General features: G+C 29.4%; 2 protein-coding genes across 2 annotated transcripts; one reads left to right on the top strand and one right to left on the bottom strand.

Moving 5' to 3' along the window:
• Positions 1-70: 70 nt before the first annotated feature.
• Positions 71-2,924, bottom strand: LOC109817316 (uncharacterized). The gene is made up of 3 exons (XM_020382542.3): positions 2,766-2,924; positions 2,393-2,610; positions 71-609 (listed from the first exon to the last, which is right to left on the bottom strand). The coding sequence occupies exons 2-3, from the start codon at positions 2,582-2,584 to the stop codon at positions 250-252; spliced, it is 552 nt and encodes a 183-aa protein (XP_020238131.1). The 5' UTR covers positions 2,585-2,610; positions 2,766-2,924; the 3' UTR covers positions 71-249.
• A 3,422-nt stretch (positions 2,925-6,346) lies between these two features.
• On the top strand, positions 6,347-9,304 carry LOC145949572 (uncharacterized). Its single transcript, XM_083059850.1, has 2 exons — positions 6,347-6,499; positions 6,690-9,304. Exon 2 carries the CDS (start codon positions 6,695-6,697, stop codon positions 9,101-9,103), a length of 2,409 nt encoding a protein of 802 aa, XP_082915976.1. The 5' UTR covers positions 6,347-6,499; positions 6,690-6,694; the 3' UTR covers positions 9,104-9,304.
• Positions 9,305-11,528: the final 2,224 nt, after the last annotated feature.

Here is an 11,528-nt window from a genome sequence, read left to right as displayed (position 1 = left end):
AGAGCATATCTTGTGAAAATGTGAAATTCTCTCCTTACGCTTTCAGCTTATCTGAATAATAAACTTGATCTGAGAATAAAAAAGGCATCCTAATCAGATTATTGAATAACTTTTTTCTTCATAGCAAATCAAACACATTATCTTTGCTTGACTCATTGAAGTATAAATGATACAGAGAATTTAGTCCCTCGTCATATAAATTCAATACATAAAAAATGAATCTGATCCAGGGTTTCCAGCAGCCCAAGATCATGTTGGGGATTTGCCAGATACTCGCTGGGCAATCCATCCAAGACCATCATACAATCCATCTCCTGAGAGGGCACAGCAAGCCTGTATGTGCCAATCATGATCCTTGATGCTGTGAAGAGATAGTGCATCAGTGATCTCAGCAGGAGTCATAGCATCCTTGATGTCTTGTTTATTAGCAAAGACAAGAATGACAGAATGTTGTAAATCTTCATGCCCCAGCAACCTGAAAAGTTCATCCTTCATGATTGAGATCCTGGCTCTATCACTGCTGTCTATCACTGCAATCACAGCATGAGTTCCTCGGTAATATGTTGCCCATGATGTCCTCAGTCTTTCTTGTCCACCAAGATCCCAAACCTGAAATGAAAGACAAATTGGAGGGAGTAATAAATGAGTAATGCTTCAACCTGCACAGTAGTAAAACTTAAAATATTTGATACCAAATGCACCATAATACATTCATGTAGATTGATAGAAAAATCAGACCCCTCCGTTTTTTATTAGGAAGGAAAAAAAAGTAGGATGCAAAGAACTCAAAAGGTTTAAAATGCTTGCCCACACCAAAACCTAAAGAAACAGAAAAAAAAAATGCTATCCACTTCCGGCACTCTCTTATTTTTATCTTGAGAAAAAAAAATGATCAAGTATTTCTTTGTAGATGAGATTGGCTACATGAGTTAATTGATGCCAGTGCATTCTCCCCAAAACACTTGTTACTGACACAAAGCAAAGAGTACCAGTTCATACAGAAAAAAATTACAACAACATCAAATACCAAAATTGTGTAGAGAATCAAGGGTAGCCAAGCTTTAGCCAGTATTTGGAAAAACATTTGCATCTTTACAAGCTCACTCAGTGGATGCAGACAAGCTTCATTTATTGTATCCACGTGTTTGACAAAATTGTAAAGAATAAATTTTGTGCTTCGAACCACAATTCTGACATGCCACTTTTGTAGTGAAAAGAAATACCAGTATGTCCATAAATCAATACTAGAATATTACTTTAATGGCATTTATATATCTATATTAGGATGGATGGGCAAGTTTAATGTCACAAAAATGAGCGTCACAATGGATGAGTGGTAAGTGGTCACACTAGACAAGATAAATTAGGAATACAATCATTAGAGAGAAAGCAGGGGGACCTCCTCCCATTGTAGAAAAAATGGTAAAACTTTGTCTTTGATGGTTTGGGCATATGTGGAAAAGGTTGACCAGATAGAAGATAGCCCAATAGTTAAAGGTGTGTAGAAAGTTACTAGTCAAACCATTGGGAGACATTGAGAAAGCTACTAGAGGTAAATGACCTATCTTTGCACTTAATACATGACAGAACTTAACAAAGTTGTAAGATTCATATAGCGGACTCAATGAAATGGGAAAAGGCTTAGTTGTTATTGTTGTTATATAATTACACATCTAATCATGATTATTTGAACACATTCAACCATTACTTTTATCAAAATTACTTTACAAAACCAATATCATTCAAAATCAAGTTTGCAAACACTCACCCAAACACACTTAGAAAACAGAGACATAATATGTCCAGGACAAAGTTATGCGTCTGGTCCAAGGACAATGGAAACACAATTTTCATTGAACCCTAATAGACATTGGGTCTATTTGGATAAACTTCTCTAGAAACCTTTTATAGGAGAAAAAATAAGAAAAATTGAAATAAAATTTTCCATAAACTAAAATTAGCTTATGTATGTTAAAAAAAGTTATTAGAGAAACTAATATGAGAGAACTTCTACAAATTAACTTTTGCATAAGCTAATTTAAGTTCACAGAGAAGCTTATTTCATATATATTTTTTTTTTCTTTTAGAAGAAGTACTTCTGGAGAAGCTTATTCAAATTCCAAATAGACCCATTATGGTAGAAGTAAAAAACTATTTTCCCTATGTTTTGGGATTGTTGGATGTTCTAGAGAATTTAATTAGAGTGCTGATAAATATAACTGCTTAGAGCCATTTAACTAATAAAGACCTACGAAAGACTAAGAAGAGACAAGCTCTCATACTCACATATATATTTCGCAACAACTATGACATTTAACCCTCGAAGCAAAGATCAACACAACAAAACAAAATAAACGAATAAATAAAGTAGTAAAGCGATAAGTGAAGGAACCTCAAATCGTATATTCTTGTAGACGAGCTCTTCGACGTTGCTACCGACAGTAGGGTTGGTAGTGACAACCTCACCCAGATGCAATTTATAAAGGGTTGTTGTTTTTCCAGCGTTATCCAATCCAACAACAACAATCTTATACTCTTTTGCCGGGAATAACATGAACCAGAACCTCGATATCATTGCCCCCATCCTTTATCTACTTCTAAATCAATTACCTGTACAAATACCAGACAAAACCCATCAATTGGGGACACAAAGGGTATCCGAAAATCTGATTTTCAATCAAAAAGTAACGAACTTGCGTCGGATCAAATGCCAGTTAGCAGATCAACAAAACATACAAAAATCGTGAAAAACGAAAAGATCGAACCTGGTACCGCTGCTTACAAGGAGAATCGGAGTTTGTGGGCGAAAGGGTGAATTGAAATCGTGAGACCCCCAAACTTGGAATTTTCAATTTTGTTTTGTATTTTTCAGAATGGAACGAATATTCACATCCCTGGAACGAATTAGTGCGAGTGGCCAGACACGTCAGCTATAACCAAATTTCTAAGAAAAATTCTATGGTACTCATTTTATTTGAGAAGGTACTGGTACAGTTTTTTATATTTTATATTTTTTATAATTTATTTAAATAATATTTATGATTTTTTATTTTTTTATTTTTTAAATTATTTAGTCATTTTATTTTTATTTTATATATTCTAATTTATTTGTAATAATATTATTATATATTTAAATAGTTTAATTTTAATAATTTTTTAAGTATATCTTTTTGTCTTTTTGTTTTAAATTTTTTAATTTCTATATTGTAATTTTAATAATTTTTTATTTCTACTATTTATTAAAAAAAATTTAATATTTTATAATATTATTGAAATCTTATAATTTTAATCTTTATAATTTTATCTTACTTTTTATTTTATAAGTATAAGTTGAATTATTCATTTTATAAATAAATTAATTTTTCTTAAATCTTTTATGAGTTTTTATATAAGAAAATGTATTGAAATCCCTTAATCTTTAAGGGTACCGTAGCAACTCCCAATTTTTAATCATCTACTGTTCATAATTTTAATTTATCTTTTTCAAGAGTTATCATTTAAAATATTTTTATACTTTTTTTTCTATATTAAATTTCACCATGTCAAAGACAGTTTTTAATCTACAATATCAAAAATAAAATTTTAAATTAGTAAAATGTCATTTTTAATTTCTAATCTTGGATCTATATTAATTCTTGAAATTTTAAAAAATAAATATATTTTTATTTCATGTAAAATGAGCAAAAATTGATTTTTATTCTTATAATTTTTTTAAAATTTTCTTTGCTATGAAATTTAAAATTATAGTATTTAGTCTTGTTATTATATTATTATTTTTAATTGCTTATTTATTTATTAAAAGATTAAGTGACAATTATAAATTTATATTATGTTAGTATGTAATAATTCTAAAAATAAATTGGATAGGTCTTTAAAATAAATAATAATTATCTATTTAAAATCACTATTAGAAAAAAATAATGATTTAAAATTTCAAAAAAATATAAAAGTATTTCACAAGGATTAAAAATATTTTTTACAAATTTTAGAATATAAAAAATGAAAAAAAAAATTAAAAAGGCCAAAATCAAAACTTCTTCATTTTTCAAAAATTAAAAATATATTTAAACCTTAAACAAATTGTTAAATAAGTATATAAAACTACAAATTAACAATTATGTTAATTAAAAATTCAGATATGATATTAAACAGTTAAATTTTAGGAGATTATTTGATATTTAGAAGCTTATATATATATATATATATATATATATATATATATATATATATATATATATATATTATTAATTTCAGAGATCCATATAACAATGTTTATCGCTGTCCAAAATTTTTTTATACATTTACTCATTTTAAAATATAAAATACCATATATAAGTTACTTAATATATCATTCGATTTTGTCATGTCACACTTTACTTAAATATATTTTTAAGGAAAATATTAGAAACAATCTTTCTAACACTCTTAATCAATACTCTTTATACTATTATTTGAAAATTAAAGATTTTAATAAATCTCACTAATCGGAGCCGTATCCAGTCAAATAAAATAATTAAATGCAGTACTAGAAAGTTGTCCTAGGTCGTCTTCCAATGACCATTTTTCTCTGTCAAAGGCTTAAATACGAAGTGAGAAGGGGGGGTTTGGTTTAGATTTTTTTAGTTTATAACACAATAAAACACAGATAACACAGCAAGTAAAATAGATTAGCTCCTTGTTCGGACTGTAACTCTCTTATCCTTGGTTCACAATGAGATTACTCTATTAACTACTTAATCCTTGTTCCATCCGAGTTAACCAACTAAGCGAAGATTAACTCAAGATTTCCCTACACGTAGGGACGGAGCCAGGATTTCAATACTGGGGGGCCGAGAATAAATAATATATAATTTATAATAAATGAAAATTAAAGTATCAAAAGCATATAAAAAAAAATATAAAAAAAAATTAAAATTGTTGGGGGGGCCGTGGCACCCGTAGGTCCCCCCTTGGCTCCGTCCTTGCCTACACGAATTAAGCAAACTTATACAACATTAACCTCTTCACAAATTAAGCAATTGTGGCATTGAGCACATCCCATTAAGCATGGACACGTTGATACAGAGGTTAAATGAAAAATGACCAAGTAGAACAGAGATATACAAACATACCCAACCTCAAACAGAGATTACAATCCATAACAAGAAGCCAACCCCAAGGATTTTAGCCTTCCATTAAAACAGAAGCAGATACAGAAACGAAAATGCAAGGATAGGAGAGCAAAACGAAAATGGAAAATCTATATTCTTCAATGCAAGGGTTCAGATACAAAACGTAAACTGCAGATAAGAGGAGAGGAGAGCAAAACGTAAAACTGTAGCTCTAAGAGAGAAAAACGTAAAAAAAACAAAGATAAGGAAGGAAGGTAACGTGGTCACATCAGATGTTTTTGTTAGTGGCTGTCCTAGGACCCTAAAAACCCTATAAGAGTCAAAATGGGCCCCAAGTCAGGTTTGACCCGAAAATACATAAAATAAACGAAAAATAAAATAAAACAAAATGTTGATGTGGCGCTGATGTGGTGCTGACGTGGCATTTATCTATTGAAGTCCAAGAATAATATCCAAGCCCAAAAATGCTTCATAATTAACTTGAAAATAATTAATAGACAAAAATTAGACCAAGTGAATTAAAATTAATTAAAATTTGAATTACTGGCCCAATGAAACCCAAACAGTGAAACTATGCAGTTAATAAGCGATTAAACTCAAATCAATAATTAAAATAAGTACAGAAAGATAAATAAATAGGGGAAAATAATTATTCATCACTCACCATAAAATATGAAAAATTTTATTAAATGAGATGCATGGTCATTTTTTTTTAATTTTAAAAAATTTAAGTAAAAAATAAGTTGTAGAAAGAATATATTAAATAGAGTGTTTTCTCTATTTTTAATCCCTTATGTACCTATACTAGTATACGTGAGAAATCTTGTTGCTTAAGTAGGAGCCCTATGAGTTTTTGCACTTATAATCTTCTTATTTGATATTCTTTTTAACTTTTGATCACACTTATAAACAAGGACGGAGCCAAGGGGGGACCTACGGGTGCCACGGCCCCCCCAACAATTTTAATTTTTTTTTATATACATATATATTACTATATGGCACCCCCTATTTTTAATATAAACTCATATGTATAATTAAATGAATAACCCAAATTTATTTTTTTATTCAACTTTTGGACTTCTGGTACGGCCTGCTATGTGGTATCACTTTGGAATTTTTTTTTATTTTAAAAAATGTAGCGCCTCATTTGATCATTCCAATTCTTGCCTTCTCAATTCTCAAGTAACACTGGCAATAGGAATAGGATTGGGTAGTGACTATTGACTAGTTAGCATCACAATTCACAGCTTGCACCACGTCAATCAATAATCATCAATTCGTCATTGATTCTTATTTCATAACAACACCTGCACCGCATCATTGGTTCTTCAATCTCTCCTTGGCTCCTTGCGTCTTCAATCTCTCTTTTTATTTTAGTTCTTCAAAAGGTAAATTAACACTTCTTTTTTGTTACTAATATTTTAATGAATGTTTTCTTTTAATTGTTTTAATATTTTCCCCTTTGCTATTATGCTGAAAACCCTTTTCCCCTCAATTTAATTAAAATTTGTTAAGAGTGTTACTGTGTTAGTGTTGTTGCCTATTTCGTATGATTTTTATAGTTTTAAATTCTTTTAGGTTCAATGAAGATGAGGAAGACAACTATTGAATCATTTTTCAAAAGAAAAGAGAGAGATGATGAAGAAACACTGTCTAATACACCAATTTCAAATTTAGATACAAATGTTGATGATGTTGCTGAAGTTGATGAGCAACAGCCACCTCCTCCCAAAGCTTTGAGGACTGAACAAGAAACAATTGAGAGTGGTACCTTGATTCGCGATCCTGGAAAACGTTTACAAATTTGGAACTATCCTATTAATCAACAAGATGATATTCGTAGGGCGTATGTGAAGTTTGGACCATATCAATTTTTAATGGATTTGTATCCACTTTCAGGTCTTGAAGATCATCCTCGCCGATTTCAAGCTCATTGGTTTAGAATGTTTTCTTGGTTAGAATATTCACCGGAAAAAGATGCTGCCTATTGTTTTCCATGTTTTTTATTTTCTAAAAAACCAAGTCCATTCACTTCGGCAGGATTTAGAAATTGGAAGAAAGTGAATAATGGAAAAGATTGTGCATTTTTATCTCACATGGGGAAAAATATTAATTCTGTTCACAATGCTGCTCTTAGATGTTTAGAAGATTTCAAGAATCAATCATGCCACATTGATAAAGTGTTGAACAAGCAAACTTCACAGCAAATTCTAAGCAATCGGTTGCGTCTTAAAGTATCCATCGATGTGGTTAAATGGTTGACATTTCAAGCTTGTGCTTTTAGAGGACGTGATGAGAGTTTGTGGTCAACAAATCGAGGTAACTTTCTTGAAATGATTAAACTCTTAGCTTCTTATAATAACGAAGTAGATCAAGTTGTCTTGGAGAATGCTCCTCAAAATGCAAAATACACTTCACCTACTATTCAAAAAGAAATTTTAAATGTTTTTGCTAGAAGGGTGCAAAATGAAATTCGAGAAGAGATTGGTGATGCAAAATTTTGTTTGATTATTGATGAAGCTCGAGATGAATCTAAGAGAGAACAAATGGCTATTGTTATTAGATTTGTTGATAAGAATGGATTTGTTAAAGAGCGCTTCTTGGATTTAGTACATGTGAAAGATACTACATCATCCACTCTTAAGCAAGAAATCTGTTTAGTATTGTCTAATCATAATCTCAACATTGAAAATATTAGAGGCCAAGGATATGATGGAGCTAGTAATATGCGTGGAGAGTGGAATGGTTTGCAAGCTCTTATTCTTCAAGAATGTCCTTATGCATATTATGTACATTGTTTGGCTCATCAGTTACAATTAGCTCTTGTTGCTGCATCTAAAGATTCAAGTGATGTTCATGCTTTTTTTCAAAACTTGAGTAGGATTGTTAATGTTGTGTGTTCTTCTTGCAAACGCAATGATGAGTTACATGATGCTTATGAGACTGAAATTGCACGTTTGGTTGCAAATGATGAGATTGAAACTGGGAGGGGAGCTAATCAAATTGGCACACTACAAAGACCTGGAGATACTAGATGGAGTTCTCATTTCAATTCAATATGTAGCCTTCTACGCATGTTTAATGCAACTACTTCAGTTCTTGAAGATTTGGTGGTTAATGGAATTGGCTCTCAACGAGGTGATGCTACTTATGCTTTCAGAGTATTGATGTCTTTTGAATTTGTTTTCATTTTACATGTTATGAAAGAAATTATGGGAATCACAGACAAGCTTTGTCAAGCTTTGCAGCAAAAGAATCAAGACATTGTGAATGCTATGTGTTTGGTTTCTAGCACAAAGTCACTAATTCAAAAGTTAAGGGATTTTGGTTGGGATTCTCTTTTAGAAAATGTTAACTCTTTTTGCAATAGCCGAGGTGTACCAATTCCTGATATGAGTGCTACTTACTCTGACATAATTCGAACTCGGCTTAAAAAGGATTCTGTGACAGTTGAGCATCATTATCGTGTAGATATATTTACTGCAGCGATAGATTATCAATTGAAAGAATTGAATAGTAGATTCAGCGAGCAATCAACTGAACTTCTTATGTTGAGTGTAGCTTTGGATCCTAAAGATGCATTCAAATCATTTAATGCTTGTGATATTTGTAGTCTAGCTAAGAAATTTTACTCTTCAGATTTTTCTGACCAAGAAATGATTCATATGGAATATGAATTGCAACATTATGAGTTTGATGTGCCAAAGGATCCCAAATTTCATAATTTGTCAACTCTTGGTGAATTATGTCAAAAACTAGTAGAGGTTGGCAAATCAAATGTTTATCCTTTAATTGATCGATTGATACGACTTGTTCTTACTCTGCCCGTGTCAACAGCAACTACAGAACGTGCTTTTTCAGCTATGAAGATTATAAAAACAAGTTTGCGCAACAAGATGGAAGATGGTTTTCTTACTGACTACATGATTGTTTATATTGAGAAGGAGATTGCACGAAGATTTACAACTGATATGATAAAGGTACATACTTGAATAACTTGATCTTGCAATATGTTCGATATATTTATCAAATGTAAATATGAGAAATAATTTTTATTAAATTATGTTAATTATTATCTAGTTTTGTCAGATAATATGCTTTTGATACTTTAATTTTCATTTATTATAAATTATATATTATTTATTCTCGGCCCCCCAGTATTGAAATCCTGGCTCCGTCCCTGCTTATAAAAGAGAAAGTTCGCACTAACATTCAAGTTAGCCATTGAATTATGTTATAATAAAATATAATAGTTTTTTCTCTACGTCATTATTTATATTAATTTTACTAGATTTAGACTTAGGGAGTGTACTAGTTTAGAATTTTATAGGATTTTTTTTAAAAAAAATTTGAGTAAAAAAATATGTTGATATTCGATCAAGATTTTATATCACTTAAAAACAATTCAGTAGTATTCAATCTAGATTTTCAAGATTTTTTAAAGAGTCCAATAAAATCTATTAGTATTCATTTGAGACTTTTTACAATTTAAAAATAATCAGTTGATATTAAAAAATATAGGGATTCTAAATGATTGTTGTATTAGAAGGATTTTGAAGGACTTTTTAATAGTATCTATAAATACCAAATTCATAAAACAATCTCATCCAAACCCATCAGATTTTAGAAGATTGTTTGAAGTGACTTTTCAAGTGCTTCAAGAATTTTCAAGTGAGTTTTTCATTTTTTTTTCTTCTATGTTCATGTCTTTTCCATTTTTTTCTCTTACTAATAATACTGTATTACTACTCATATATAATATTGTACTTTTATTCTCATTCCATTTCCCTATTTGGTGAAACTTCTATACATAAATGATAATGTCATTGACTTGCTCAATTTTTCTTTCAGTTCTCTTTAATTGACTTGTTCTATTTTGCTATATTTAATTGAGGTTGTTCCTTAGTTTTATAACACAGAAAACGGTTGAGTTGGCGATCTCTCTCCCTCTCTTGAATTTGTTACTGTTATCTTTCCCTTTTTATGACTCAATAGTTATTTTATTTCTTTTATTTACTATGAATTTCATTTTTAAAATTTTTATATTATGAAATTATGATTTTTTTATATTTTAAAAAAGAAAATTAACACGAGACATTGTAGTGTATTAAAATTCAATATTAAAAATATTTCTTCACGAGTGAATAATTGAAAGGAATTAAAAAATTAAAAAAATTATTTTTGTACTTGTATTAAATTTTAGATATATATTTTTTTCTCCTAGTTGATGTTTGTAAATTTCTACTTCAATATCAATATAAAATGAAGAGACATATTTAGTTATAAGAGAGTAGGATAGCTGTCTCACTATTTTTTTAATCATTTTTAAATTTATAAATAAAATATTTTAAATCATAAATTATAAAAAAATTTGAAATGTTGTTTAAAATAATTTTTAGCATGTACAGCACTACACAACTTTCTTCGTAAAAAATATTATTCTAATGAATTTTCAATTGGAGTGGTGGACGAACATTTATCTTCAACATTATCGATTAATGTAAATCATAATTTTGAGCCTATTATTAAAATCCAAAAACAAGAGCGAAAAGATGCTAATACTTAGAGGACTAGTATAGTTATGGATATGTGGGTAAATGTTATTTAGAAGGACATGATATTACGGATAATTATTATTATTATTTATCCAGATGTTGTTGTTTTTTTTTGTCTGACTCTTTTTAAATTTGAATATATGAAAAAAAAATCTTAAACTCTTCCTGCAAAATCCATTAAAATCCTAACTTAAAAATCTTGTAGAATCCATTAAAATTCTAACTTAAAAACCTTCTAGAATCCATTAAAATCTTAATTGAAAGTCTTGCAAATCCTACAAAATCTTAAAACTCATAACTCATAAGAATCTTGCAGTCTTTTAAAATCAACAACACTTTTTTTAATTAAAAAATCATTTAAAATCTTAATTCAATATACCCCCTTATATCATATGTCCATTAATGATTATTATACTTTTAATAATATTTTTATATTTTTACTATACTTTATCAATTATTAGTATATTGAAGAGTTCTCGATTTTACCCTCTAGCTAAATCCCTATAGTATACCTTATATTTGAATTAAATTTGATATTATCTCTCAAATTTAAAATTAATTTTTAATTTATATAATTTTTTAAAAAATAACATATCAAACTAAGTTTATCATCACTAGAAAGGGACTCATTAAGTTAACTGTATAACTTCACAAAAGTTTAGTATAATATTTTTATTACCGATACAGATACTATATGATGAGTATTAAGTGACAAATTTAATAGTGAGTTCCCCTCTTACAACTGGCAGGTAATTTTAAGTTAATAAATTTAATGAATGACTCTTCCATTGTCAAAGGTTGTTCCCAATTTACAACTATATCGAGTTTCCCTCTCTCTTAGAACCCCCAAATCCCCTAAAGA

Source organism: Cajanus cajan, chromosome 7, assembly GCF_000230855.2.
Source record: "Cajanus cajan strain Asha chromosome 7, NIPB_CcT2T_4, whole genome shotgun sequence".
NCBI classification, from domain to species: Eukaryota; Viridiplantae; Streptophyta; class Magnoliopsida; order Fabales; family Fabaceae; genus Cajanus; species Cajanus cajan.
The sequence above is the reverse complement of the archived record's forward strand: the minus strand, read 5'-3'. Positions and strand labels throughout refer to the sequence as shown.

Bases quoted from the DNA above. Each gene is read 5' to 3' on its own strand.
- LOC145949572 (XM_083059850.1), top strand. From the start codon at position 6,695: ATGAAGATGAGGAAGACAACTATTGAATCATTTTTCAAAAGAAAAGAG.
- LOC109817316 (XM_020382542.3), bottom strand. From the start codon at position 2,584: ATGGGGGCAATGATATCGAGGTTCTGGTTCATGTTATTCCCGGCAAAA. The intron at 610-2,392 runs GTTCCTTCACTT...CTTTCATTTCAG, and splicing joins ACAAGAATATACGATTTGAG to GTTTGGGATCTTGGTGGACA.